Raw genomic sequence first — 26,740 nt, forward strand, 5'->3', positions numbered from 1 at the left:
GCCAGGCTGGAGTGCTCCCCACCTTCAATACGTCGTGCCATGGTGGGGACTGCTCTGGCTGGACTGGAGTGCCCTCTGACCACAGCAGGCCCAGCTGGACTGGAACAGCCCCCTGCCTGCAGTGGGCAGGGACTGCTCCAGCCCTTGCTAGTCATCTGTGAACATCACCCAGAGTGATGCTTGCTGGTTAACTGATTAACAATTCACACCGCTAATTAAAATGGCACCAATAGTGGCATTTGCAATGATTGATGCACTCAAGCAGTGTGTCATAGTAGACTGGAACACTGTAAACCCACATATTTTTTCACAAGGCAAAATGTTTTCTCAAGATAGTTCCATATTATAATAAGCAAGTGGAATAACAAAAGTGTTATTCACCCACAAAGGTGGCCTCCATAGCAAGAGCAAGGAAACTAGAGGTGCATTGTCAGATAATTATGTTAGCTGAAAGGCCCATGTTTGATTTTTAAATCAGCTGGTAATTTATTCCTTGTGCCTGGACTTATAAAAAAAGCCATTTGGGGTAAGTATCTCTGATCATAAAGTCTGTGTTGCCATTTGCTGTCATTCAAAAACACATTCCACCAATCAGGGTCTTACTGTTGTTGGCTTATGTTTTTCTTTTGTAGTATAATCTGACCCCCACAATTATATATGAACTAGCTTATAAAAGTCCTCTCTTTTCCACAGGCAACTCAAACACTTGAGTCTGAATTTGTGCTGCAAGTTTGCCTATCACTTCCTCTGTTCCCACCCTGCTTTTTGGAAAGATACCCAGTCACATGATGTACTTGAGAAAGGTGGCTGATTGAGGAAGGATGCAGGAAGGATATGGTTTTGGAGTGATTGCCCAAGTTCTGTATAGGAAATGAAAGCACAGGATTTATACAAGAGTGATTTTTTCAAGGCTCCAAATATTAAGGATTTCTTTATTTTTTACTTAAGACTTGCTCAGGACTTAGGACTTGCATATTGTAGCTCATCATGTAATAACTTGTATTAAAACCATGCTCATTGTATGAGCTTGTTCCAATATATTTTGTTATTGGTACCTTAACATTTCAGCATTTTTATGTGAAAAACAAATAGGATTTCTAATGGGAATGGGCTAAAGCTTTTATGTGAGATTGTCAAAACAATGAACTCTGGCCAAATGCTGTTCTCATTGATATCAGTGGGGGGTTTTACCATTGACTTCAGATTTAAGCCAATGCTGAGTGTTTTTTTGAAAACCCCACCCTTTTTTGCAGGATAAAGGCATGCAAATAAAAATCTCAAAACTTAATGTGATCCACTGCAGTAATGAGAGTGTATTTGTTGTAATGAAGTGGAAGAGGTAATGGGGTATTTATTTTAAAACTTTGTTTTGGTCATTCCACATTGTGCCAGCACCTGACATCTGTATTTATTTTCTGAACTCTCCTAATAGATTATTTGCATCTGTTTAGTTCCAAGAGTAATGCTTTGATTTCCTGCATTTATAGGTTGCAATAAAATCCATTCGTAAGGACAAAATTAAGGATGAACAAGATATGGTTCACATCAGACGAGAGATTGAAATCATGTCATCCCTCAGCCATTCTCATATCATCACTATATTTGAAGGTTAGTGACTGTGATGCTTTTGACCATCTGTACTGTTTGTTGTCTCAGACCTAGTTTTCAGATGCTTTTAGGTTAGGGCTTATACTGTCTCTTACTAGAATTTTGTGCACCAATTCCCCTTCAAATCACACTCCACTTTGCAGATGCAGACCGCTTCTCTAGCAACCACAGTTGGTCCTTGCATGGGGGAAGTTGCTAATGTGTGGCTGAAATGCTGGTGTCTGTGTGTGAGGAGAACTGTCTTACAAACCATTCAATCCTTCCGGTCCCAAACCAGAAAAATCAACTTAATTTCCCCCCTCACAATATAAAGTCAATTTCAGTTCATATTCCTCAACCACAGAGGAGGTCAGACTAGATATCTTATCATCTCTTCTTGTCTTAAAATTTTTGAACCTTTCCCACCCCCAACCATTTCCCATGTAGTTAATTGTTTAACTTTTCTGGAGCACCTGGTTGGTCTCAGTCTCCCCCCCTGCCTCCACTCTGTTCTTTCATTGCCTCCATCCCCTCTTGCTGGCTCTCTCCAGGCTCCAGGCTCCTTTCTCTCCTGAATCTAAGCTCTGGTTTCTCAACCCTTCCTCCCAATCCACTCACTGGCTTGCCACTCCTCTCTTCCAGTCCAGTTCCATCTCCCTCCCTTGGTTCTGCATTCTGGCATCCTTCCCTGCAGCATAGGGCAGTGGGACTGGTAGATTTCTTCAACAGAGAGTTCCTGGCTTCAGGGCTGCTTCTGACTCTGGAGAGGAGCAGGTATTAAAAGGCCACTTTAAAAAAAAATAGAATACTGGCCTGTAATGGAAACTCCTCCTCCTTCCTTGCACAGGCTTTGACATCCTGGCTAGAACTAAACTGGTCAGGAAGTGTATATATTCTCTGCCCCTGAGTAGGAACATTGTCACAAAAGACCAGTAAAGTGGAAACTTTAAAGATGTGAGGGAGCTGTGGCTCCACTTAGTCACTTTTCTTTTTTCACATGCTTATATTGGGAAGAGGCACCTGAATTTGGTCCTATGTATTAACTCTACACACCCACGGTACAGGCTAGGTGATGATAGGTATATGGCAACTCTATTGTGAGAGTTGATCTGACTGATTAAAACAAGGTCTGGGTTGGAATTATGTTACAATATCACATATTGAGCTATTCAAAAGCATGTTCTTTTACTTGAAAGGAGATGAATTCATCTATCTTTTTATGGAATAAACTCATAACAGGAACTGGGAACAGAAAAGGGGAGGGATGCTGTGTCAGCATGTGGGTTGCAAATGGAGCAAAAGTTAGTTCCAGTGTGTACTGGAACTAAAAAATTAGGTATGCTCCAATGCTTTGAAAAAGTGCCATTCCTATGTCTCCTGCTCTGCTTTAAAATATTGTAACCCAGTAAAATTAACTGAAGAGTTAGAACAATTTAAAAACAGAAAATAATTTAAAATTAGCTTGAAGCAAAACCTTTATCCATAACCCTCAGCTCCTTTATTCCAGCTGAATATGATCCCTTTCCACAACAGAACCAAAGTGGGTTTGCAGCTCAGGGTTCTTCACCCCTTCTACCGTACTGAAAGTGCATTTGGCACATGACAGTGTTACTGTCAAGTAAGATCCCTTGCTGTTAATTTTGTTGTGATGCCTTAAGCATGAGTGATGCTTATTTATATGGGAATTGGAGGCAGCTTTCCTCTGATCTTTAGAGGTTTTCAGGATGTTCATGCCATTACTGGTTGCTTCTATCCCTGGTCGAATAGCTGCTCTGTTACTGACACAAAATAATTATCTAGAAACTAGAGCAGTCTGGCATGGCCCTCTGTATTTCAGTCATGGCCTGTGCAGATGGGCAGTAGGAATTCAGATGCACAGTGTGATCCTATCCATTACAAAATCAGTCACGTGACACTGGGAACAGAGGCATAGCAGCTGTTGCTTTACCAACTCCAGGAGACAAAAAGAAGTATTCTCTAATGGCCAACATTACACCATGGGTACTGAAGTGCGTGGCAAAGCAACTGAGACATAGCCATATCCACCAGAAGAATAGTTACATGCTGCAGAATGTGTAGGATCCCAGCTCAGAAATGTAACTCTTCGTGTGCTTCACTTGAAGACTGAGATAGTTCCAATGAAGATATGGGATTATTTCCATATTTGAGATTAGGCAGATACTGGATCTTGCTACATCAAAGACTAGAGTACATAATAAGCTTTGTGAATGAGCCATAAAATTGGTTATAGTTACATTATTATAAATAAGGTTATTTTAGTTTTCTGTTGTCTACTTAAAATGTATCTTTTTCTATGGGTATTTAAGAAGAGACTTGTATTGCCCTAAAATCTATAAATATAGGTGCCGAGCTGCACTGAGTCTGGCTGGAATGAGTACTTCTCTCTCTGTCTGGAAGATCTTTAACAGTTCTTTGAATTGTACTTACAAACACATGTTTTCCTGAAATGGGATCCATGTTTTGGTATCCTTTTGACCTTGTTGGCTAAAGGTGATTAACCTCTGAATTTGTCAACTCAGTGTAAACATAAGCCATTGGTTTTTAATGCTAAGCAAATCCAAATGCATGTAAATAGACTTTCTGGTTTACTGATACTTTTTGTACCCAAATCAAAATGAATTTATCTCATGTGCTGTTTGAAAGAAGTAGACCTCCAGTTCTGAATCAGAAGAAATTCCATCCTCTCATGCAGGACTGTAATTGGCAATCTTTAGAGTGCAGCTGGAAGGGAAGTGCTCTTTCGAGTGACTTTAAATTCCATGAAAAGGACTGAAAAGATGAAGCTGACTTTGCCAGAAGTGTTCTGATTTCAGGGCATAAATTTTAACACAGAAAGCAAAACCCCTCCTCCCTCTCTCTTTCCCCCCTTGCAAACTCCAGGACTTGGTATCTAAAGCCTTTGAGAGCAAACATATTATTCCATGGGTAGTCTGACTGCAGAAGACATCCCATCTGGCAATACTTTAATTTATAAAAGTTAAAATATGGGGAGTGTATAGGCCCAATCCTGTAAACTCTTACACATGTGTAAGACTGTTCATGGGAGTAAAATTATGCACATGGATGCACAGGATCAGGCCTGTGGATCTCTATGTCGTGAATTACAGTGTTTATCTAAGTGTTTCCATTGCTGCAAGTTGTCCTGGGTTTCAGTAAATCTGAACAGAGTTCTTCAATTTGTGAAATGGACAAGTTACTTTTTTAAAAGTGAACAGATTGTTTGCAAATTAGGTGGAAATGATTTAACAAAGATTTTTCTTACTGAATTATAATATTATGAGCCCGATACAAAGCCCATTGAAGTCAATAACAAGACACTCAGTACCTTGAAGGATCAAACTCCTTTAAAACATCACAGTGCTAAAATTGCATTTTCCTTAAAAAACACATTTCCTTAGGTCTTTGCAATTGCATTTTATTGATTAATAAAGAGAATAAAAAATTCTTCACACTTTCACAAACTGTAAATTACAAATGTAAACTGACTTGAACTAGGTTTCCTACCTTGCTAATTAGGAAATTAGTTTATTTTAAACCTTTTAACTTCAATGTAAAATCTTTAAAATCTAACATATATTTACAAAGATGGTATATATTTCCTAATGTGCCATGCACAAACACTTCTTAGAGCTAACATTTCATATCATGCTTCTGCAACAGTAACAGAAAATGATCAGTTAGTTTTCAGTCACTGCCAGTCAGTTCCACCCTAAATTTTTATAGACAGTCAAAATGGACCTGAGTGCCTGATCGTGTGAGTTCCATGTGGAGAATTCCTGACATCAATACATGTCCTGTAGCATGAAGCCCATTTGGGGTTGGGCTCTTAACATGAATAGGAAAAACTAGAAAGCTGATTGTCCTGGGTTTGGTCACAGAGATCCCCTTGAAACTGTTGCCTGATGGGCTGGTCATGCCACTGAGCCTGCCTACCTGCTATCTGGGACACCCACTGTCTTGTCCTGCTGTGCCAGGAGCTCTGGTCTCCCCCAGAAAAGGCACAGCATTGGGGTAACAGTCCCCTAGCAAAGTAACCCAGAGACACTGATAACAGCTCAGCTCTAGGAGGTCTCAGTTACAGAGATTTGACTGTAACCCTCAGCATAGCCCCAAAGGGACCGAGCCCCGAAATAAATCCATCTTACTCTGTATAAAAGTTTTACACAGAGAAGGCTCATAAAGTTCTCCCCCTTTCTTAATGAAAGAGATAGATGCACAGTTATCTGCCCCCCTCGTAAGAATGATTTACACTGAGTTTGATAAAAAAAAGTGATTATAAGTATAAAAAGTAGGATTTAAGTGGTTGCAAGTTACTAAGCTAAAATAAAAGAAAACATGCCTGCTGAGCCTAATACACTAGGACAAGTTGTTAAAAATCATAGCTTCTTATCCCAGTTCTTATTTCAGGGGAAGTCTTTTCAGGCCAGAGCTGATATTTCTGACCTGGGTCCAACAGCTCATCTTCACCATTATGGTTAGAATTCTTTTGTTTCCAGGTGATTTTATGTGTCCTCTTGATGTGGGTAGACAGCTGAAGACAATCATTGTTTGCTTCCCATTGCTTAAATAAAATTTCCCCAGGACAGGAAGTCTTTGTGCCATTCTCCCCACCTCTGTGGGAAAATACCAAATTCAAAATGGATTCCAGCACCAGGTAGTAGGGTCACATGTCTTTTTAGGACCAGCCACAGTTTAGGTTTACAGGAAAAACAACATTATTCACAGATCATTGTCTTGAGAACTGGGCCTTTAAGTTCCTTAAATACCACAGATGACTTTCACTAGAAGACCTTAGTAAATAAATAGGTTACATGTCATACTTCTGACTTCACGTACAAGAAAGATACATGCACACAAATACAATATACACTATATTCAGGGGATTAGAAACTCTTAAATGATAGGTTACTTGCTCCATTTTTCATGAAGCATATTTGAGTTATGCATATTTATATTAAAACATTTCCATAAAAATATGGAGGATCCATGTCACACTGAGATTGTTTTAAAAAACATTTAACCAAGGCAAAGTATTTCAGTGGTGATACCATTTAACCATATTGCTAATTGGCTTCCTCTGTGTAGCTTTTTGACCATCAAGTATATTATTTCTATTGTTTTCTTTTGATAACATCCAAGAATATAAAACAGTTTTTATAGTGTAGCGATTAGTAATGAAACAAGTATAAACAAACTTAACTCCCATGTTATCATGCTCCACCCACGTGAATTTCCTTTCATTCAGTATGCTTTAACACCTAAACAACACCACATGTGAGATGAACCCTTAGGTTCCTGAGCACACTGGCAATTTCAAATCACATTTTGCCATGAACTCAAGCTACATTAACTTTAAGAAATAAAAACAATGTGTTATTGCCACCTCATGGCATATGCTTGCTTATCTGAAGTTCCAAGCCAATTGCAGTCATAATTTAAAGATGTAATTAGCAAGTCTGTTCTTCACTCAGATAAAATTAAGATTAGTGTAACAGAAAGATGAAACGTTATGGCTGATTTAGTGAGTCTCACATTTTTCTCAGCTTCTTTTTTTAAATGGTGAAACATCAGATTCTATGTCTCATCCATATACATAGAAAATTGATATCAGCAAGGATTATGGCTCTCATTTTGATTTAATCCACTTGATAGGGATTGATTTTAACCCACAGACTGATTTAAAATGATTATCACAGGATCTTAACTATATTCCTTTAATTTAAGAAAAAATGCATTGTATTTCCACTGTATACAGCTGTGATTTAGGAAAGCGAATTTAAATATGCTTTAAATTCCATTGACTTCAATGGTTGCTAATCTTATGCTTCAAGTTAAACGTGCTTAGTGCTTTCTTGAATTGGACTCTGAAAGAGTAAGGCTACCCAGGCCCATCACATACTTTTATTTTTTAAAATTATATAACATTAAATTAGTAAATAATATTCTGAAGATACAGACTTGAGGCTTTAAAACAAAATGACACTTTTTTTTCCAGCTAGTCATGAAGCTCATGAGATACATTAGTCTAAAATTGTTAGGAAGAAGTTATGTCCCATTATTCACATGTCTTTCTGAGGAATAATTTGTCCTTTATAACATGAGTGCGCTAATTGGGCTTTAAATGATTTTATTGAATGAAAAGGTTATTCCAGCCCATGTGCCTAAAATTAAAGATAAACTTGCTTGTTCTCTGGATTTGGCTGACCTTTAATAAAAGAGCACTTTGTAGCAGAGGTAAGGTACTTCTGTCTGCGGCTGTTAGGAGAGTAATAAAAATACCGTGGAATGGAAAGACACCAGATGGAAGGAATGTCAACATACTGGAACTAATTTAGGAGATTGCTCTGATAGAGAGCAAAGGCATGAGGAGAATTCAAATGGTTCCAGTAGAAGGAGATTGGCTTGCCCCCCTTAAACCAACAAACTAGAATTCTTACCTCAGGGTTACATATAAAACAAAAGAAATTAGCCCATGAGGAGGTAGTCCATTTCAAATAAATACAAATAAACTCCGGCCCAGTCTGAATTAGCACTCTGTAAACACAGAAACAAAGGGATCAGGGTATTTTTTTAAATTAGGTGTCAATAAATTTGGCAAAATACCAAAGAGATGTCCGCAACACCACTGAATCCTTTTGACTAGTCTTTGCAAAGGCATATTCATATGCCTCATACTGCTAGGGCTAAATTCTACCCTCAGGGCCACATTTGCATAACTTGAATTTTTTTAAATCCATGGTGTTCAACCAGTTCTGAAGCAGTAGTCACTATAGTGGCTACTCCTAGAGCAAACTAGTCACATTATTCTGAAAAATGTAAATAACATAGTGGCTCCTGCCATAGCCAACTAGCCACCCTCAACCGGCCAAATAGCCATATGCAGCTAGTGGTTAGCTTGTTGGACACCAGGGCTTTAAATGAATAAAGAAAGTGTATTCATCTAATAGCAGAATGTGGTCCATAGGGTTTCTGCAGAAGTGTAATTCTTTTGTTCCTGAAGAGGAATATTAATCACTTTGAGGGAAATAGACTTCCAGATCTCTGAGCCGAGAGTGGTCTCTGCACTGCCAGTCCTATCTTGGAGTTGTAAAGCTCTGAATAGAATCTGAGTCCATCATTTCAAGCCCTCTAAATATAGTTCAGTAGAGAGATTACATTCAGGAATTATTGCTGTAGTAGTACAGAGTATGATGGAGAACAATTGTTGCCCTTACAAAATGTACTAAAACTCAAATACATCTTTGGTAGAGAAGTTACGTATATCCAGTTATATGTTTGTATTCTTCAGTTAGCTCCCAAGCCAAAGGATTTGGTTTCAGAAGCATAGAGCTATTCTTTTTAACAGTCAAATACGCAAACAAACCTTTTCCTTAGAATTAACAGGAAAACTGAAAGAGAAGCTGCAGCACATATTTGAATATTTGAACATAAATCATCCTTTGCTGATTTTACACAATTTTTCTCTTTTAGGAAAGGTCTCTGGGGTGGAAAAACTGATATAGCTCAGTGAAAAATAATTCTCCTTACTTCCTCATACATTACTGCAGTGTATGACCCAGTACGGCCGTTCTTATATTCTTATGTTCAGTGCTCCCTCCACCTCCTGATAGATACACTATCATAGTGTGAGTTTCCTGCACTTTTCACGTTACTCCAGTGCATCTGCCCCCTTTTGATACATTATTCTAGTATCTCACCTCCTTTCTCAAAGGGTATGTCTACACTGCATAGCTATCCCATGTCTACACAAGCCGCCTCTTATTTCAAAATATTTTTTTTAAATAATGGGCGTGCTATTTCACCATCCCAGTAAACCTGATTGCATGCGGGATAAGGAATGGCTTGAAATAGCATGTTATTTTGAAATTTGGTGCTGTGTAAATGCACCATATTAAGCTATTTTGAATAAGTTGCGTATCTTAATTTGAGTTTAGGATGCAGTGTAGACTCACCTTTACATTACTGTAGCACCCTTTACATTACTGTAGCACATTCAAATCCCGGGCTTCATTAGCAAGTGCGGTATGCATACATTACCCCGCTAGTTCGAACTAGCGGGGTAGTGTAGACATACCCTGATAGATTACTGTGGCTTTCCTTCCACCTGCTAATATATGTTACGGTGGTGCTCCCTCCTTCATTTTCTGGGGCCTTGCTACATCTCTCTCAACATCACCCCACAAAGTCAATGGCTCAAATTAAAACAAGTATTTCTTCTTCATGTCGTATAATAACTGGGTTCCTCACTTCTCTCTGTACAAATCATCTCTCTTGATTTCTTATTGACAGCCTATCTCCATAGTCCATCTGTTAATATTGACAGCTCCCTGTTTCTTGCTCTTGATCAGTTTACAGAGCTCACACTGGTTCCTTCAAAAAGCTCTCCCACTGCTCATATGCATAAATAACCTTACATGCTCCTTTATCCCCCATCAGCAGTTGAGGAGCAGTCTAGGACAGCCTTTCGTGAACTAGCCTCTCCTGGCTAAACCCAGTTCCCTGAAATTGCCAGCTGCAGCAGAGATGCAGAAGCACTTCAGAGGTGGAGTGAGCTTCAGGATGGCAGATAATAAATCAAACACAGCGAAAACACAATGTGCACAAAACATTCACAGAAGCTATGCAGGGGCAATCAGTTCATCATCAGCTTGCAAGTCACAGCCTAGATGTTAACAGGGTATCATATTTATTACCTCGTTATTATTTACAGTAAATATATCCAGCACTTAGTTAATGCCCCTTTCCTTCCCCCAAATCACAATCACGTTATTTTCTTGGGGCATATATTTCAGAACTACATTTGGTGTGGGTGTTCAGCACACACGCACTGTGTTGTATCATGTTTGAAGATGCATGTAAATATATAGATGGACATTGACATAGAATCACTACATTCCATGAATCTTTAATGATGGACCTTTATCTCTACATTCAGATTGCATGTGAACCTAAGGAAATAAGCAGCAAAGTCATGTATTTCCACTCCACTCATTACTCCTTCTAAGTCTAGCTACGTCCTTTCTACCAGCATCTCCACCTTCATCCTGAGTAACCAATATACACTCCTGTGTATTGATAATGTGTTCAGGTGTTTTGGTGATTATTGTAGGATTGGTGTGGCTTTCATTATACTACAGGCAATCCCCGGGTTACATACAAGATAGGGACTATAGGTTTGTTCTTAAGTTGAATTTGTATGTAAGTCGGAACTAGCTCCAGATTCAGCCGCTGCTGCTGAAACTGACCAGGGGCTGACTACCGGAAGCTGGAGGCAGAATTGCTCTGCCCCCAGCTTCCTGGAATTGCTCTGCCCCCAGCTTCCTGGAATCAGCCACTGATCAGTTTCAACAGCGGCTGAATCTCGAGCCTGGGACAGAACAGCTGGGCTGCCAGGTAGGTCCCTGCAGGACCAACCTGGCAGCACCCCAGCTGCTCTACCCCAGGGTCCACAACAAAAGCTTGGTCTGCAGGGGGGGAGGGCGCACTAGCTGCCCCCCCCCCCCCCAGCAGACCAGGGACACGGGGAGCAAAGCGGCAGCAGCGGCGGGATGCCGTGCCTCTGAGGCTTTGCTCTGGCAAAGCCTCGGAGGCGCGGGACCCCTCCGCCTCCCCGGCTTTGCTCCAGGTGTCCCTGGTCTGCTGGAGACGGTCCCCAGCAGACCAGGGGCATCCGGAGCAGCTTTTCTCGCCCCGGAGGTCGAGGTGACAGGACCGCTGCGCTCTGGGCGGTCCCGCTGCCTGCGAGCTCCGGGACGAGAAAGCCCCGTTCGTAAGTGCGGATCCGACATAAGTCGGATCCGCGTAACTCGGGGACTGCCTGTATATAGGACTGTGTATTGGTGTATGTAAGCAATAGAGTACAGGAGCGGACTGCAAATAGGGTATGGGCCAAGGATGTGTTAGGCTTTTCTGTAATGTTCTTGAGAACATAAGCAATTGGGTGACTTACGTTGGTGATTGTTGTAAAATTGGTATTAATTTTTATATAGAAATTAGAGGATTGAAATCTGCATCTGCGTGCGGGGGAGGGAGGGAGAGTACGGAGGTGAGGGGCCAATGTGTGAATTAGGATTTGTTGCGTATGGGGCCAAGGATGCATGAAGGTGGGATGAAAAGGTCTGTATGTCATAGAATCTGTGCTTGAAGGGTTTCCTCCATGTTGCAGTAGAGAGTTCTTGAGGCACTGTTGCCATAGTGGAGAGAGGTGCTGCTGCCTTTTCTGTGTCATTCTGTTTTATGTTGAGATACACTGACATGATAGAAGCTAAGTCAGGGTACATTTACACTGCATCCCTAGTTCGGACTAGGGATGCAAATGGAGATGACCGAAGTAATTAATGAAGTGGGGATTTAAATATCCTGCGCTTCATTAACATGATCTCACCGGCGCACTAGTTCGAATCACAGCTGATTCAAACCAGGAAGTGTGCACCGGGACGTGTTATTTTGGACTAAAGCCCTTAGTCCGAACTAACGTTACTCCTCATTGTTTGCAGGAGGAATAACGGTAGTTCGAATTAGGAGCTTTAATTCGAACTACCTAGTCCGTGCCGCATGTAGCCACGGGCAGGTAGTTCGAACTACGGGGCATTTAAAAATGGCGGCACCCGGGAACATGCAAATGAAGCCTGGGATATTTAAATCCCGGGCTTCATTTGCAAGTTCGAATGCCTACATTAGCCACGCTAGTTCGAACTAGAGTGGCAGTGTAGACATACCGTATGAAAAGTCTCCTCCATGGAGAAAAATACCATTTATCAATGCAACCTTGAGGAGACAACACAATCAATCTGAGATGCTAGGCACTGATATGCTCGTATACTGATTGGATCTACAGGCAGTCCCCGACTTACGCGGATACGACTTACGTCGGATCCGCACTTACGAACGGGGCTTTCTCGCCCCGGAGGTCGAGGTAGCGGATTGCTACCTGCGAGCTCCGGGGCGAGAAAGCCCCGTTCGTAAGCTGCTCCGGTGCCCCTGGTCTGCTGGAGACCGTCTCCAGCAGACCAGGGGCACCGGGCGGGTTCCCGCACTTCTGAGGCTTTGCCAGAGCAAAGCCTCAGAAGCGCGGGAACCGCCGCTGCTGCCGCTTGAGACCCGGTGCCTGTGGTCTGCTGGGGACCGTCCCCAGCAGACCACAGGCACCGGGACTGAAGCCACAGCCGCGGGGGGAGGGGTCCCGCGCCTCTGAGACTTTGCCAGAGCAAAGCCTCAGAGGCGCGGCACCCCGCTGCCGCTGCTGCTCTGCTCCCCGTGTCCCTGGTCTGCTGGGGGGCGGGGCGCGAATAGTGTGCCCTCCTCCCCCCCAGCAGACCAGGCTTTTGTTTTGGACCCTGGAGCAGAGCAGCTGGGGTGCTGCGGATTGGTCCTGCAGCACCCGCTCTGGGCACTACTGGACCAACCCGGCAGCATCCCAGCTGCTCTGCCCCAGGTCCTGATTCAGCCACTGCTGGTCAGTTTCAGCAGTGGCTGAATCAGGACACCTGGGGCAGAGCAGCTGGGGTGCTGCTGGGTTGGTCCAGTAGCGCCGAGGGGTGCTACTGGAGCAACCCAGCAGCACCCCAGTTGCTCTGCCCCAGGCGTCCCCAAGTCAGCCGCTGCTGAAACTGACCAGCGCTGACTACAGGAAGCCCGAGGCAGAGTTGCTCTGCCCCAGGCTTCCTGGAATCAGCGCTCATCAGTTTCAGCAGCAGCTGACTTGGGGAAGCTTGGGGTTCTTAAGTTGAATCTGTATGTAAGTCAGAACTGGCGGTCAGTTTCAGCAGCGGCTGAATCTGGACGCCAGTTCCGACTTACATACAGATTCAACTTAAGAACAAACCTACAGTCCCTATCTTGTACGTAACCCGGGGACTGCCTGTAATATGCTTTCCCCCAAATGCAAACATTCATAGTAGAGTTTTAGTATTCCCCAAATATAGCTTTTAAAATATAGGGCCTGCTTGTTAGAAAACAATAGAAATATCTAAAATAACATGCCTTTCTGAATGCTCTCTATGTTTGTTTCTAGGTAATTATGGGGAAATATTCTTGGACTGAGACTCAAACTAAATGTTAAATTTTAGACCAGAGGGAAATTTGGTCATGGAATTAGAAATTTCTGAATATAAAGTAGGAATGTGGAAGATTAACTGGTTACCCAATTAAATGGGTTTTTACAACCTTAATATAAAGAATTTGACAAAGCTGAAATGGTCGAGTTGCTAAGTCACAACTTCAGTAAATCCATTTATCAAAAGAATGCTCTCGTCAAGCATGAGACATAGGGAAGTTAACATGTTTAGTAGCATCAAACCGTTTTTATGACATGAGTGGAGAGTGTCCAGAGCGTTAGAAGAGGCAAAAGGAGTCTCTCCACTTGTGCCCCTGTGTCATCGCTAACACTTTCCTGAGCTCAGCATATTGTTTGCTAATACCCTTTGGTGTGCAAGCTGTCCCAAGAACAGAAAGCTGGAAGAGGGACCAGAGCCCTGTGCATGCCCTTCAAATGCACACCAGCTACCTGCTCACAAAGGAGTCCCCACAACATTTTCTGGAGGGAGTGCAGGTACAAACCGTCCCCCTTCTCAGAGCTGCTGGTCCTCAATTAGCATATATGCACAACAATCTGTTAGACTCAATATTATTAGTCAGAACAAAGTTGCAAGCCCATTGGGATTCATCAACCCTAATTGTGTCCCTGCACATGCATGTGTGGAATTCACTCTTGTTGTGAGTGAAACTTCATGGAGATCAATGGATCTTGGCCCGCTTATACGAGTGGTGAATTTAGCCAGTTTAATTGTACATCTGGTAGACAATAAACCTTCCTGGGCTGAATAGTGATTAGTTAGCAACTGTCTGTGCTTAGTGATATGAGTGCCCTCATTAATGCTTTATCAATAGTGTGTCAGAACACTTTTATATAGAACACATATTATGTTGAGTCGTCTCCAGAGACTATCAGTCTGTCACACATGCATCTGACAAAGTGGTCTTTGCCCACGAAAGCTTATGTTCCAATAAATCTGTTAGTCTATAAGGTGCCACAGGACTTCTCGTTGTTTATGCCGATTCAGACTAACACGGCTACCCCTCTGATAATAAAACCTGGTCCACAGTTCAATAGCAGTTTGTGAACTGACTTTACTTCTGATTCAAAATGTTGAATTAATGTATTCTTAGTTTATTATCTAAGCATAAAGAATGATTCTTTCCCCCCTTCCTGAGCTGAATAGTGATTAGTTAGCAACTGTCTCTGTGCTTGGAGATATGAGTGCACTCATTAATGCTTTATCAATAGTGTGTCAGAACACTTTTATATAGAACACATATTATGTTGACTCATCTCCAGTCTGTCATTTCTGGAGAGGATATTGTGGTATAATCCATCCAGAGACAGTTCTTCCAGTTTCCGAAGGTTATTGTTAATGAGGATACATGTAGGATGTAATCACTGGCAGAAGTCTATGCTTCAGGGTACTGTAAGGCCAGCAGACAAGTCAGCGGCCAATTTTATCTGGCAGTTTCCCTTCCCTTTTATCAGAGCCATTTGGCTGAAGCCTATGGGGATTTAGAAAGAACTGCAGAGGCTTTGGCTTGTAAAATTCAATGACAAGGTGTGAGGGGACAAGAGACAAAGCCCAAGAATGAAAACTATGTGTGTTTTGGGAACTGCAGCTTCACGCTGAGCTGCAAAAGTTGAAGTATGCTCCTTAAAACACTAATAGCCACGTTAGAAGACAACATTCTAGTTGTCCTGCTCCAGAATTTCACTGGCTTGGAAGACCCCCCTGCAACCTTGTTACTTTGGAGGAAATTTCACAGCCAGCATGTTTTTTCTTGCCTCCATAGAATGAAACAAAAAGAAATTCAATACATTCTAAAGGGACCTGTGTTTATCCAGGCCAGGTACAGTGTTTCCTGTGTGTACAGTAGATTTTCAGAGTCAGAGGAAATATTATACAGCAGCCCAAACTGTGTGGCAATTTGAAACTCGCCACAGCCTTTTTTGTTAGTTTAAATGTTTAGTTTTCATGAACTCCCAATGGAGTCAATGGCAGTTGATAGCACACAGCACAGTACTTTGCTGGACTGAGTTCTGAAGGAGCAGTCATGTCAGGGAACATATGGGCCAGACTGCAGTTGGCTCTGCACAGGTGCACAAGAGACAGCACAAACACCCACTTGCAGGGTGGCCAACATAGGCATTGCTTAAAGCTAGTGTTGGTGGCATTCACCCAGAGGAGGTAGGGAAGAATGGGTGAAAGCAGAAATGTGTCCACCTGCTTGTTCAGTACCAGCTAGGGGAGCTGAATGGACTGAGAGAGAATTGCACACAGGACACTTTTGAAGGGTGGCAGAGCAGCACTCCTGTTTCCACCTGCTCAAAGGCCCCATGAGGAGTCCTAGCTGGGTCAGCCAGAATCCCTGTGGTAACGTTTCAATGCTGGATGACAGCTCCTAACTCACACCCAATACAGAGCTGGTCATTAAAGGCACAGTGTTGTCCTTGTGTAAACTTTTATTTCCATGAAGATAAGCTTTCTGGCATTCTTATTAATGGCCATGCATATGCTTTTACAAAATGTTGAGTTTCAAGGCAATCACAAATATTTGATAGCCAGTACTCCTCCTTCTCTCCCTCCCCACCCATACAGGAGCTGTAGGTGTGAGAGCTGGAGGGGGAAGAACTATATGTGCTGAGCAGCTAGCCCTCCCATTGAAGTTCAGAATAGTACACACACACACACACAATTAAATAATAATAATGAATATGTAGAATTGTTATAGTAAATTCAGTCACAGGCATAACCTTTTCCTGGCAGAAGGATAGGCAACAGTAAATAAATGAAACTCCCTACAGACATCTCAGACTCCTCTACTATGCTAAAGTATTACAGTTGCTAAATTACAATATTTGTTGTACACTATACATAAACCCTTAAGGCTAGCGCTTCAGCTGAGGAAAATTGGCATTGTTCTATTAATTTCACCAATTTAAACAAGTGAGAGGAATGTGTTTCTTTGTGACTGTGAGATCTTTAAGACAAGAGCCAGGGCTTTTTCTGTTTGTGTTTGTACAGCTCATAGTGCAATGGGCCCCAACTCACTACTGTAATGTATCTAACAAAAGTTAACAATATAACTTCAAAACCTCTTTGAAGTGGCCTTTAAATGTGTGCTAGCGTGCCTGTTTTCAAATCTAATGAAAAACATCAAACATCTGAAATATTTATGGTAAATATAGGCAGTAAAATAATTGTTCATGAATTTGGCACATTTAAGACCTAACTGGCTATTTATGTATTGTTTGATTTATAAAATCACATATCCAGCAGTCACATATCTAAGCATATTATGACTCATGGTTACGAAAAACTTCTTTCAGACCAGGAAGGCCACATATTGATAGATAGTGTGACTGAAGGGTCTGGAGTGTATTACTATTGAAATAAATAGAACCCTGTTTGCAGAACTCTGATTGCCAAATTAGAATGGTTTTACACTCCTTTTGCGCTGGTGCAAATGGTGACACATTGTGCAGGGAAACAGAATCAGGCTCAGGATGTAAAATCCCATTTAATTGGTTAAATGGTAAAATGCAGTGCTAACACAGTGTTTAAATGATTAAAGGAGGTGGGCAAGGAGGCCACTCCAGCCTCCTTGCTGGGGTCAGGCTAGAGCAACTCCTGCTACAGGCAGGGGTTGCTCCCAGTCCGCCCCACCCCACGCAGGAGCTGACACCATGGCTTCTGGCCTTCTACAGGGGCTGATGCCGCAGCTCCTAGCCTGCATGGGCTGGGAGCTGGCAACCCTAGGCAGGGGACCCAGTGGGGCTGGAGCAGCCCTCTGACCATGGCTGGGCTACAGGCAGAGGACTGCTTGCAGGTACTGGGTAACCATTTAACTGGGTATCTGTAAACATTCCTAAATCAGGCCCTTTTATCTTAATATGCTGTTTAGCAGTACTGTGACTACACAGTAGTGTAGTAGGGAAAAGTTTGCTGTTTGCTGTAACTGAATAAAGTGATACTTAATAGCAGTAATGATTTATAATATGAACAAGTGTAGAACATTAAGCACCTTTGCCTTTATCACAGATCCTTTCATTATGCCTGCAGCAAAGAGCTCAGACCTAATCTTTGTAATTGTTCAACTAATACTTAATTTGTGTGTCTTAAGTTATCTGTATTTTTTGAATAATCATAGTAGTGATGAGTGCTTTACACTGCTTCACTGCAAGCAGTCACTAATCTTTCTGACACCCCCCTGAGGTGGGTATTGCTACTGTCTTTAGTGGAGTTATTCTGAGATTTACATCAGTGCCAGTGAGTTGAGAATTCGTCTCTATGCAAATGCTCAAGGCCACAATGAAACTTAGGTCAGACTTGGAATTATAATGCAGGGTTGCCAACTCCCAACCCTGTGAACCAGCCTCTTTCCCTAGGCAGTTCCTGGAGTTACATGGTTTGTTTGGATAAGCATTTGAAAAGATAACTTAGGCAGGGGTTGAATCTGGTGCATTATTGGCTCACAAAAGATGTCCAGGCATTAAGATGTAGGCTTATCACTTGCATTTCAAGTTCTGCCTTTTTTCTCTAGCATGCCAGATAATTTAAGTTCTTCAAAAAATGTGCAATGTCTATCATGCAGATTGGTTAAGTGCATTTCCCAAGGATATAGAAAGTCATTGTCAGACCTGGGCTTAGAACTCCTGAATTCTTAGCGCTAGTACTTTGCTCTATATTGGTACTTTATAGTGCTGTAACTTTCTGGCTCAGAAGTGTGAGGGACCCCTACCCCCTTTCCCTGCACAGCAAGTCACAGTGCTGTAAAGCACCAGTGTGATCCATGCTGTAATGCTGGGAGCCACAATACTGCTTTAACCTGTTAAGTGTAGACAAAGCCTCAGACTCATAGAGCCTAGTGGATTTTTTTAAGCCCTCATTACAATGTCAGGATCCCCCTCCCACATGGGAGTGTGTCTGCACAGCACCATAACTCGAAATAAGAATAAAGTGCTATTCCGAAATGTCCCTTATTCCTTGTAGAATGAAGTTTACAGGGACGGAATAGCGAGCCCAAATAACGGGTTTGCTGTGACGACACAGGATGGCTATTTTGAGATACTGCAGTATCCCAAAATAGCGTTGCAGTGTAGACATACCCCCAGCTGTAGAGACAGTGAGGGTAGTTACAATCCTCTTTCCCTTGCTCTGTCCATGACTGTGAAATAGCCTCTCCAGTCTGAGCCTCTAGTCACTGGCCCTGTCAGGACTTACAGGGCTACTTCCCTATCAGTCGCTACAAATGCTGCTCCCGTTACCCAGGATAGTGTGTCTTGGATGAGGGGAAGGGGGACTCGGGCCCGCCCTCTTTCCGAGTCCCAACCTAGGGCCCTAAGGTCAAGGGAGAGTCACGACTCCCTCGTGTGACCTGACTGGTGGGGCGTTACCCCTTAACTCACCAGTCCGCGGGCTTACCTCCCTAGCTCTGTCCTGGGCCACTTCCTCTCGCTCTTGGCTCACCTGTCTCCACCTCCGTTGGGCATTCTCCCTCCGGCGTCTGAGATTCGCCATGCCCCTCTTTGTCCAGGCTTCCTTTCTCCCCAGACTCTTCCGGTTCCACTCCCTTCATAGGTCCTCCTTCCCTCCTTCACCTATTCTCTTCCTCCCCTTCCACGTCTTTGTCTCCCCCCCATGGTTCCTCCCTTCTCCCTCTTATATTCCCGACCTCTGCCCTGGGATGCCCTGTGACATCCCCATTGACATCACCTGACCCGCGGCCAGCAGGTGATGTCCCGCATCGTTCGCCACGCCTCCCTGCACAGCCCCAAACACGCTGCTCACGTCTGGGGCAGCGGGTGGTTGCCCGGCAAACCAGGGCGAGGCAGCACCTTGTGTGGTGCTGCAGCCGCCCACGTCTCCCTGGCTGGCCTTACACGTGCCGGCCCCATCAGCTGGGGCTGTGTATGGTTGCCCAGCAACCCAGGGTGAACTGGCCCGTTGTGCGGCGCCGCCGGTGCATGCGCCGACCGGCCGCTTCGGCACGGCTGCGCGGGGCGACGGCTGGCACCGCGCTGTGTCCTGCCGCTCATCCCCCGAAAGGAGGGGGGAGCTGCAAGTGTGGGGCTCTGCCGCCCCATCACAATGACCCCCTTAGGGTTGTGACCTTCCAGATGAGAACCAATGCACTTGACTAGTCTATACCTTTGCCAAGCGTGTTGGGGGCAGTATATTGAAAATCTCTGTGCTCCAGGGAGGGTGCCTCAAACACACTGAATCATTTGTATTCTCTCCCCTCTTTTAAGTACTAATTTTAAATCTATCAAACGAACCGTTCTTTTTTAATTTTTTTGCTTCTGCAGTATTTGAAAATAAAGATAAGATTGTGATCATCATGGAGTATGCAAGCAAAGGGGAGTTGTACGATTACATCAGTGAGAGGCGGAGGCTGAGCGAGAGGGAGACAAGACACTTCTTCCGGCAGATTGTCTCCGCTGTACATTACTGTCACAAGGTGAGCACAGCATTTGGTGTTAAAGGAGCTATTTGAGGATTTAACAGTGACTCTAATGCTTAAAAGAAAAAGTGAGGTAAAAAGATTCAGCTGCTGAAGTGGCAGGGTGCAGGTGCAGTATTTTAAGCATACAGAAAGGTATCACAAGCATTCACCATCCAGGGTTAGAGACTAAAGGCCATAATATTATGTGGGCCTGTTTCCACCAAATCTAGCTCTCATTTCAACCTTTGAAAATATTCTCCTTATTTAACAGAATACCTCATTAGCTTTCTGTAGATGACAGAGTCATAGAAAAGGACGGATAGTTATCCTGTAATTTGAATTCTGAAGAATTCTTGATGGAAGAATAAGGGACAATTAAAAAAAGCAGAGCAGAGGTGTACATGTGCAATTTCAGTACAAGGGAACTCTTCCGAGAGGTGAATAAAGTGAGAGTACTTCCCCTGGTGCCATCTAAAGTTATCCAAAAGTAACTCTTCCAGATATCATAGGGGCATCAGAAGGACTCCCCTTGCTCTTGTCTTTATTCTTCATGGCATGCTTCCGAAGGACAATTTAAGCCATAAAAAACAAACATCTGGCTGATTAACTTCATGGGCTCTTCATGCTCCCTTATAGGCTGTGGTTGTCCATGTGTGCCCTGTGACTGATGCAATTGTAGGGATGTTACGTTCATTACATTTCAGAGGGTGTTGCTTTTATCCCAGCAGTGCTGCTTGAAGTACGGAAGCATTGTCATACCAGTTTTTACAGATAGGCAACTAAGGCACAAAGAAGTTAAGTGTCTTGCCCAGGGTCTCACAGAAAGTCCATGACAGAGCAAGGAATTGACATTGGGTCTTCTAAGCCAGTGCCCCAACCGACGGGTCATATAGATAGAGAGCCAAAATTTGTACCAGACTAAAGCCAAAAAGCAGCTTGCACAGATTTTCATTCGAAGTTTTAAAACATGTTAATTTCTCTTTGAATTCTGTGCGGTAAGGGAGGCTTTCTGAGATCTCATTGTGCAGTACAGAAAATCCATTACAGCCTTCTGAGCATGGTTAGTTTTGAGAACTTTTGGAACAAGATGCTGTGATTTAAATTCTGCTTGTTAATTTCCATCTCTAACATTTACAGGCTGTAGCAGTCTTTTAGTGTTATAATTCCCATTGCCCAAATGGCTGCACACTAGAGGAATTAGGGCTTTTCTAAGAACTAATGTCATTGACAGATATTGTATTCTGGTGCCTGGGAAGAATATATTGCTTTCACACAGTGGGGGGAGGATAGGAGTTGGAATTAAGTTCCGAAAAGAATCCCCCTGCTGTTTTACTGGCTTTGTGGGAGGACAGATTCCAGTCATTCTTCTCTTAACCACACAGCAAGTGACTAACATCTCCTGTCACTAGTCACTGGGCTGTGAGTGTTAGGACAGCAAACTCAGTCCCGAAATATAGATACACAGACCACCCTCAGGATTCAATTATTTAACCTGTGCAATACCCCCCCCCCATTTTTTTTCCATTTTAGAACGGTGTTGTCCATAGGGACCTAAAACTGGAAAACATCCTTCTTGATGACAATTTTAACATTAAGGTAAGATTCTTTCCTCTTCTCTAAATGGATTTGGAAGTTCCATAGCAATTTTTATCTAAGCGTGATAAAATCCACGCTTATAGCAACAGCAACTGGCAAGTAAATGAATGGGTGGGAACATGGGCGGCAGGTGAAGGCCCAGCTTGGGGAAGACAGCTGAAGTTCTGCCCCTTCTACCCAAAGCCACACTCCTTCCCCAAGACCATGCCCCTTCACAACCTTAACCCCCAATCCCTACCCAAACCCAGCTGAGGGATGGGTAGTGGCGGATGTAGGGCAGGGCGAGCGGGACGGCTGCCCAGGGCCCTGCGCCAGCCCCACCTGCCCTGACGTATATCTGCTGCTGCTGCCCTTACCTGTTGCCTTTCGCTGCGAGTCCACAAGCGGATCCATTAGCCAGTGGCGTGCACGGCGGCGGCTCATTGCCAGGGTATCCCGTTGCTCCGCCTTCCTGCCCCGCCCAGAGAGAGGCTGGGGGTAGTGTGGTTTATCCCCCGGGGGGAGCCCAGACCCCTTTCCCGCTGTGCCCGGGGGTAGAGGGACCCGCCCTCCAGGGAGACCCCATCTCCTCCCACCAGTCCCCACCTCCCCCCACTCGTGGGCGCAGTGCGATCCAGCTCCACAGACAGCGCCCCCTCCCCCAACATGTCCCTGGGAGCAGGAGGAGTTGCCAGCTGCCCCCGCCCAGCCAGGAGCTGTTCGAGAGGCTGAAATGGTAATTTTGGCCTGTCTGATGAGTCCTCTGTATGGCCCATCTGTGCGCCATCCTCCACACGCTGCCTGCCCCCCAACCCGAGTAACCACATGCTGCCTGCCCCCCCAAGTCCCAACAGCCACATGCTGCCTCCCCCCAACACCCAACGCTGCCTGCCCCCCCAAGCCTCAACACCCACACGTCCCCCCCCCCAAGTCTCAACACTCACACTCCACCTGGCCCCGCAGGTCCCAATGCTGCCTGGCTGTGGAACACCCAACGCTGCCTGGCAAATACCAGCCATGGGCAGCCAAAGAGAATCTACTGTGAGTCAGGAGCGATTTGTAGGTCTTTCGATTATATCGATTGAAAATGACCTGTGTAAAGAAATGGACTTTACTGACATAATTGAAGAATGTGCTGCCAAAAGAGCTAGACAGCTATAGTAGACTTAAATACAAATTAAAATGTTTAATTATTGATGTAGAATTGTGTTTAAGAATGAATTACAATATAATTCAAATAAAAATTATCCAACTAAATTAAGTTTCTATCAAATTTACCCAATTCACATTTAATATGAAAAATAGCCTTCAGTTTGCGCATTTGACACCTTTTTTCTGTTTTGTCTCCAAAGGGGAGGCCCTGCAAAATTGTGCTGCCCTGGGCCCCGCAAAACTCTCATCTGCCCCTGGGGATGGGGCTGCCAGGTTGCACAGTCCCAGCCTTCTCTGGCCCCAGGGTAGCTGGGCAGTGTAGGCAATATTGGGAAGGCAATACCTTCCCTTGCCTAGATTACCAGCTGCCCATGGGTGGGAAGTTGAGGTGAGAAAACACCATGTATGGTTAGTTCAATATGGAGTTCTGGATAATTTTGGAGGGAAAACTCTTCTTGCCACCCAAGGGGCTCAGTTCCCAAAGTCATATTAATTTGCCAGGGAAAGACAGAGTGTTTCAAGCAGCACATCTTACATTACCAATGGTATTATTGCTGGCAGCTGCTAAGACTCGAAAAAATTTTCTAGGCCTAGAAGGTTCAAGTGCCTCCTACTGAACACTCCGAATGGCCTTTTGATCATGTCTGGAAAATAAGCAAATAGAGTTTCAAAATAAACTTAGCAAAGCATATGTGCTTCATTAGGAAATGGCTTTAAAACGCCAGACACAAATGTAGCTTTCTGATTGGCTATCGGTGATGTCATATCTATGTCAGTAATTCTCAGTGAAAGCATGGGAATGACCTCCTCCTCCTCCTCCTCCTCCTCGTCCTTCTTATTCTATACTAATATTATTAATAGCCATAACACCAGAAAAATAATGCAGTTCTGGGAGATTAATGAAGCTAAAGTTCCTACTCGGTGACCCTTTTACACCTTCAGCTTGGTGTCACTTCACACTCATTGGGCGTACCATTATCATCCCTTCCTAATGCAGCGTAGATTGGTTTGGTGTGTGAACCAACAGAAAGGCAGAGGATAGATGCTGCCCACTGGCTGTTATGGTTTATGGCTTAATTAACAATGCAACGCAATCAGAAAACAAGCAATCTACACAGCCAACTGTCCCAACAGCCTAAGTTTTGTCTTTGTCAGTTCTCTGTCTTCTGTCTCCATTGATAGTCATGGTGCTCCCTGCGCTACCTTTTGTGCTTCATACTAAAGAGATCCTAAATTCACGCACAGTGGAAATAGAAAATAATATATGGTAGTTGCCATCTGTGTAAAACTGATGACAAGCTACCTTGGATCAAGTGGTGGATTAAAGCATATCAATATGCAGTTTCTAAAAATAGCATTTTACAGCGGCCACATCCTATGCGATACTTGAACTTTTGTTGTTAACGTCAAGGCTGTAGTGCTAGTGTGAATCTCTCCCTTATGTGCCAACAGTGTCATCAATGCTGGCAGCCCCAACACACCTTTTAATAGCGCTGAAAACAAATAATAGCCTTTCCAGGACATTGCATGTGGTTCAGGCTTCTGTGTGCAGAATGACCTCTATTTCAGCATCACGTACAAAACTATCTTCCCAGATAATCACAGATTTCTTGAGAGAGAAGAAGAATTTGGGGAATTTGTTACATGGGGTAGGCTGTGTTCATCACATGCATTTTCTCAAGCTTGCAGGAAATTGCACCAAGACAAAAGGCCTGATTCTCTTTTTATGTCTGTTTTATACCACTTCGACTCTTCTGATTTCAAGGGACGTAATCCTGATTTATACCCCAGTGAGAATAATACCCAAACTCAGTATGATCAAAGCATTTCAAAAACACAGATTTTTTTTTCAGATACTAAAATGTTTGGTACAATTATTAGAAAGTGGATAGGTGCTAGTCAGAAAGCAAACAAGGGCCAGATTCTGCAATTCCTCACCCACAATAATTGTCCTCTTGACTTTGATGGATATAAATCAGGATTGCTCTTGTGGAAAAGGGCTGGTTGGATGGGGGTGAAAGGCTAGCTCCACTAGTGACAACAGCAAGACTTGCATTCACTTTAGTATAGCCAGGATTTCACCCTGGGGATCTAGATGTGTCAAATACTGCAGTGGGTTTTTAACGTAAATTTTGTGTTCATGGAATACCTGATGAAACATAAGTAGCTGATGAATTTTTAATAAATACACATTTCCTATAGCTCCCAGTAAAGAATAACTTGGAGTATTTATAGACTTTTCTCAGGGACCCCCTTTGTTAGATTAAATACATACATGATAGGCTAAACTGAATTTTGCATATTTCCAATTCTTCCTCTCTCATTCCTTTGCTAAAAGTAATGCACATCTCTGTATGTGCAAATATGCCTGGACGTGATTATACACACAGGTGGCTATAAGCTGTCTTACTTTCTCATGATGCCTATATTAAACAAAGAAGCTCCTGAGGTATAAGGATTGGGATTTGGAAGTACAGTTTATATTTCATAGTTCCCACTATCAATGGTGTCTGAATTTGGATTCCTCTGAGTAAGGCTTTTTTGTGTATCTTACCTACCACATTGAGAACTACTTCCAGTACTTGATGTTAAACAGACAGCCAGTATTTGCCTTGATACTTTGGGGTTAGAATGTGTTATTGTGGTTTCTCTGTTAGTAACATAGGGTTTTATTTCTCTCTTTTTTTCTGTTTCATAAACAGTGTTTGTTGGCAAGGAAACACATCTGGATCTGTAAATTATTTATTTTCAGTTGAGTAACTATAACAGGCCCTGATTCTGAAAATATTTATACAGAAAAAAGAGAGAAATGTGCAATTTGGGGCTTTAGGAAGGGGCTGTTGCTTTTGAATGTTCAGTGGAAATACATCTGCTGAAATGAGATGAGACTTACTGTCTTCTATCCTTTAAAGACACCTATCCTCATGAACTTGTATTTATATTTTTTATTTTGCCAGTAGATCCAAAAACACTCCATAAATTTTACTAATTGATTGTAAGAAATGTATATGAAAAGGAACCATGTTGTTCCCTGGGGGTGCATCTACACAGCACAGTTATTTTGAAATAACTGATGTTGTTTCTAAATATCAGTGCGAGTGTCTACACAGCAATTCTGTTATTTCGAAATAATTTTGAAATAACGGATGGCTTATTTCGAAATCTATAAACCTCATTGCACAAGGAATAATGTTTATTCCGAAATAGCTATTTTGGAATAGAAGTAGTGTGGATGCTCCACTGCTGCTATTTCAAAAGAGCTCCTCCCCAGAGCCATTTGGAGTAATTACTCTCCAGTGCCTCTTTGGTCTCTAAATTGAGGTAACATGTCCACATTAGGGAACCCTTCCTCAGACTAATTTTGAGGCTTCCCTGTAGTATAGATGTGCTATTTCAAAATAAGCTATTTCGTCAAAATAAATTCTGAAATAGCTTATTTCAAAATAAGCATGTTGTGTGGACAGACTCTGGGAGGCAAAATATAAACTTTTCACATAACCAATGGCACATATAGCACAGATTACACAATTGCACTATTCATCCATTATGTTAACAGCTAAATAAGAAACCAGAACAATGTACAGTAGCACCCCACTGTGCTATTCAAGACAAGAAGTAAAGAATACTTTATCTATTAGAAATTACCCTCTCAGATCATTTCGCCATTTTGTCCTATCCTTTTTACTTGATACCCTGCCAATTTTGGAACCATCCTTAAATTTGATCTGAAAAATTTAAGTCATGAGGTAGGTGAACAGTGTGCAAAGAGATAATTGGATTTTTTAATTTAATTAGCCAGTGACATCTCTGGAAATTTCAGAGCCAAGTACAACAAATAGGAAGAGTCAATCGTTAAAGGTTGACAAACGTGCCACCATTGGAATGCAGACCGTAGGGAAGATCCCCACTGTTCCAC

General features: G+C 43.0%; 1 protein-coding gene across 2 annotated transcripts in view; it reads left to right on the plus strand.

Moving 5' to 3' along the window:
• The window catches only part of NUAK1 (NUAK family kinase 1), a 69,184-nt gene that overhangs the window by 28,125 nt on the left and 14,319 nt on the right, over nucleotides 1-26,740 (plus strand). For both annotated transcript variants that reach the window (XM_025178936.2, XM_075938501.1), the window contains exons 2-4: nucleotides 1,488-1,608; nucleotides 19,961-20,112; nucleotides 21,628-21,693. In XM_025178936.2, coding sequence (XP_025034721.2) covers nucleotides 1,488-1,608; nucleotides 19,961-20,112; nucleotides 21,628-21,693 — 339 coding nt within the window. The remainder of the gene's footprint in view (nucleotides 1-1,487; nucleotides 1,609-19,960; nucleotides 20,113-21,627; nucleotides 21,694-26,740) is intronic.

This window comes from Pelodiscus sinensis, chromosome 1 (genome assembly GCF_049634645.1).
Source record: "Pelodiscus sinensis isolate JC-2024 chromosome 1, ASM4963464v1, whole genome shotgun sequence".
In the NCBI taxonomy this organism is placed as follows: Eukaryota; Metazoa; Chordata; order Testudines; family Trionychidae; genus Pelodiscus; species Pelodiscus sinensis.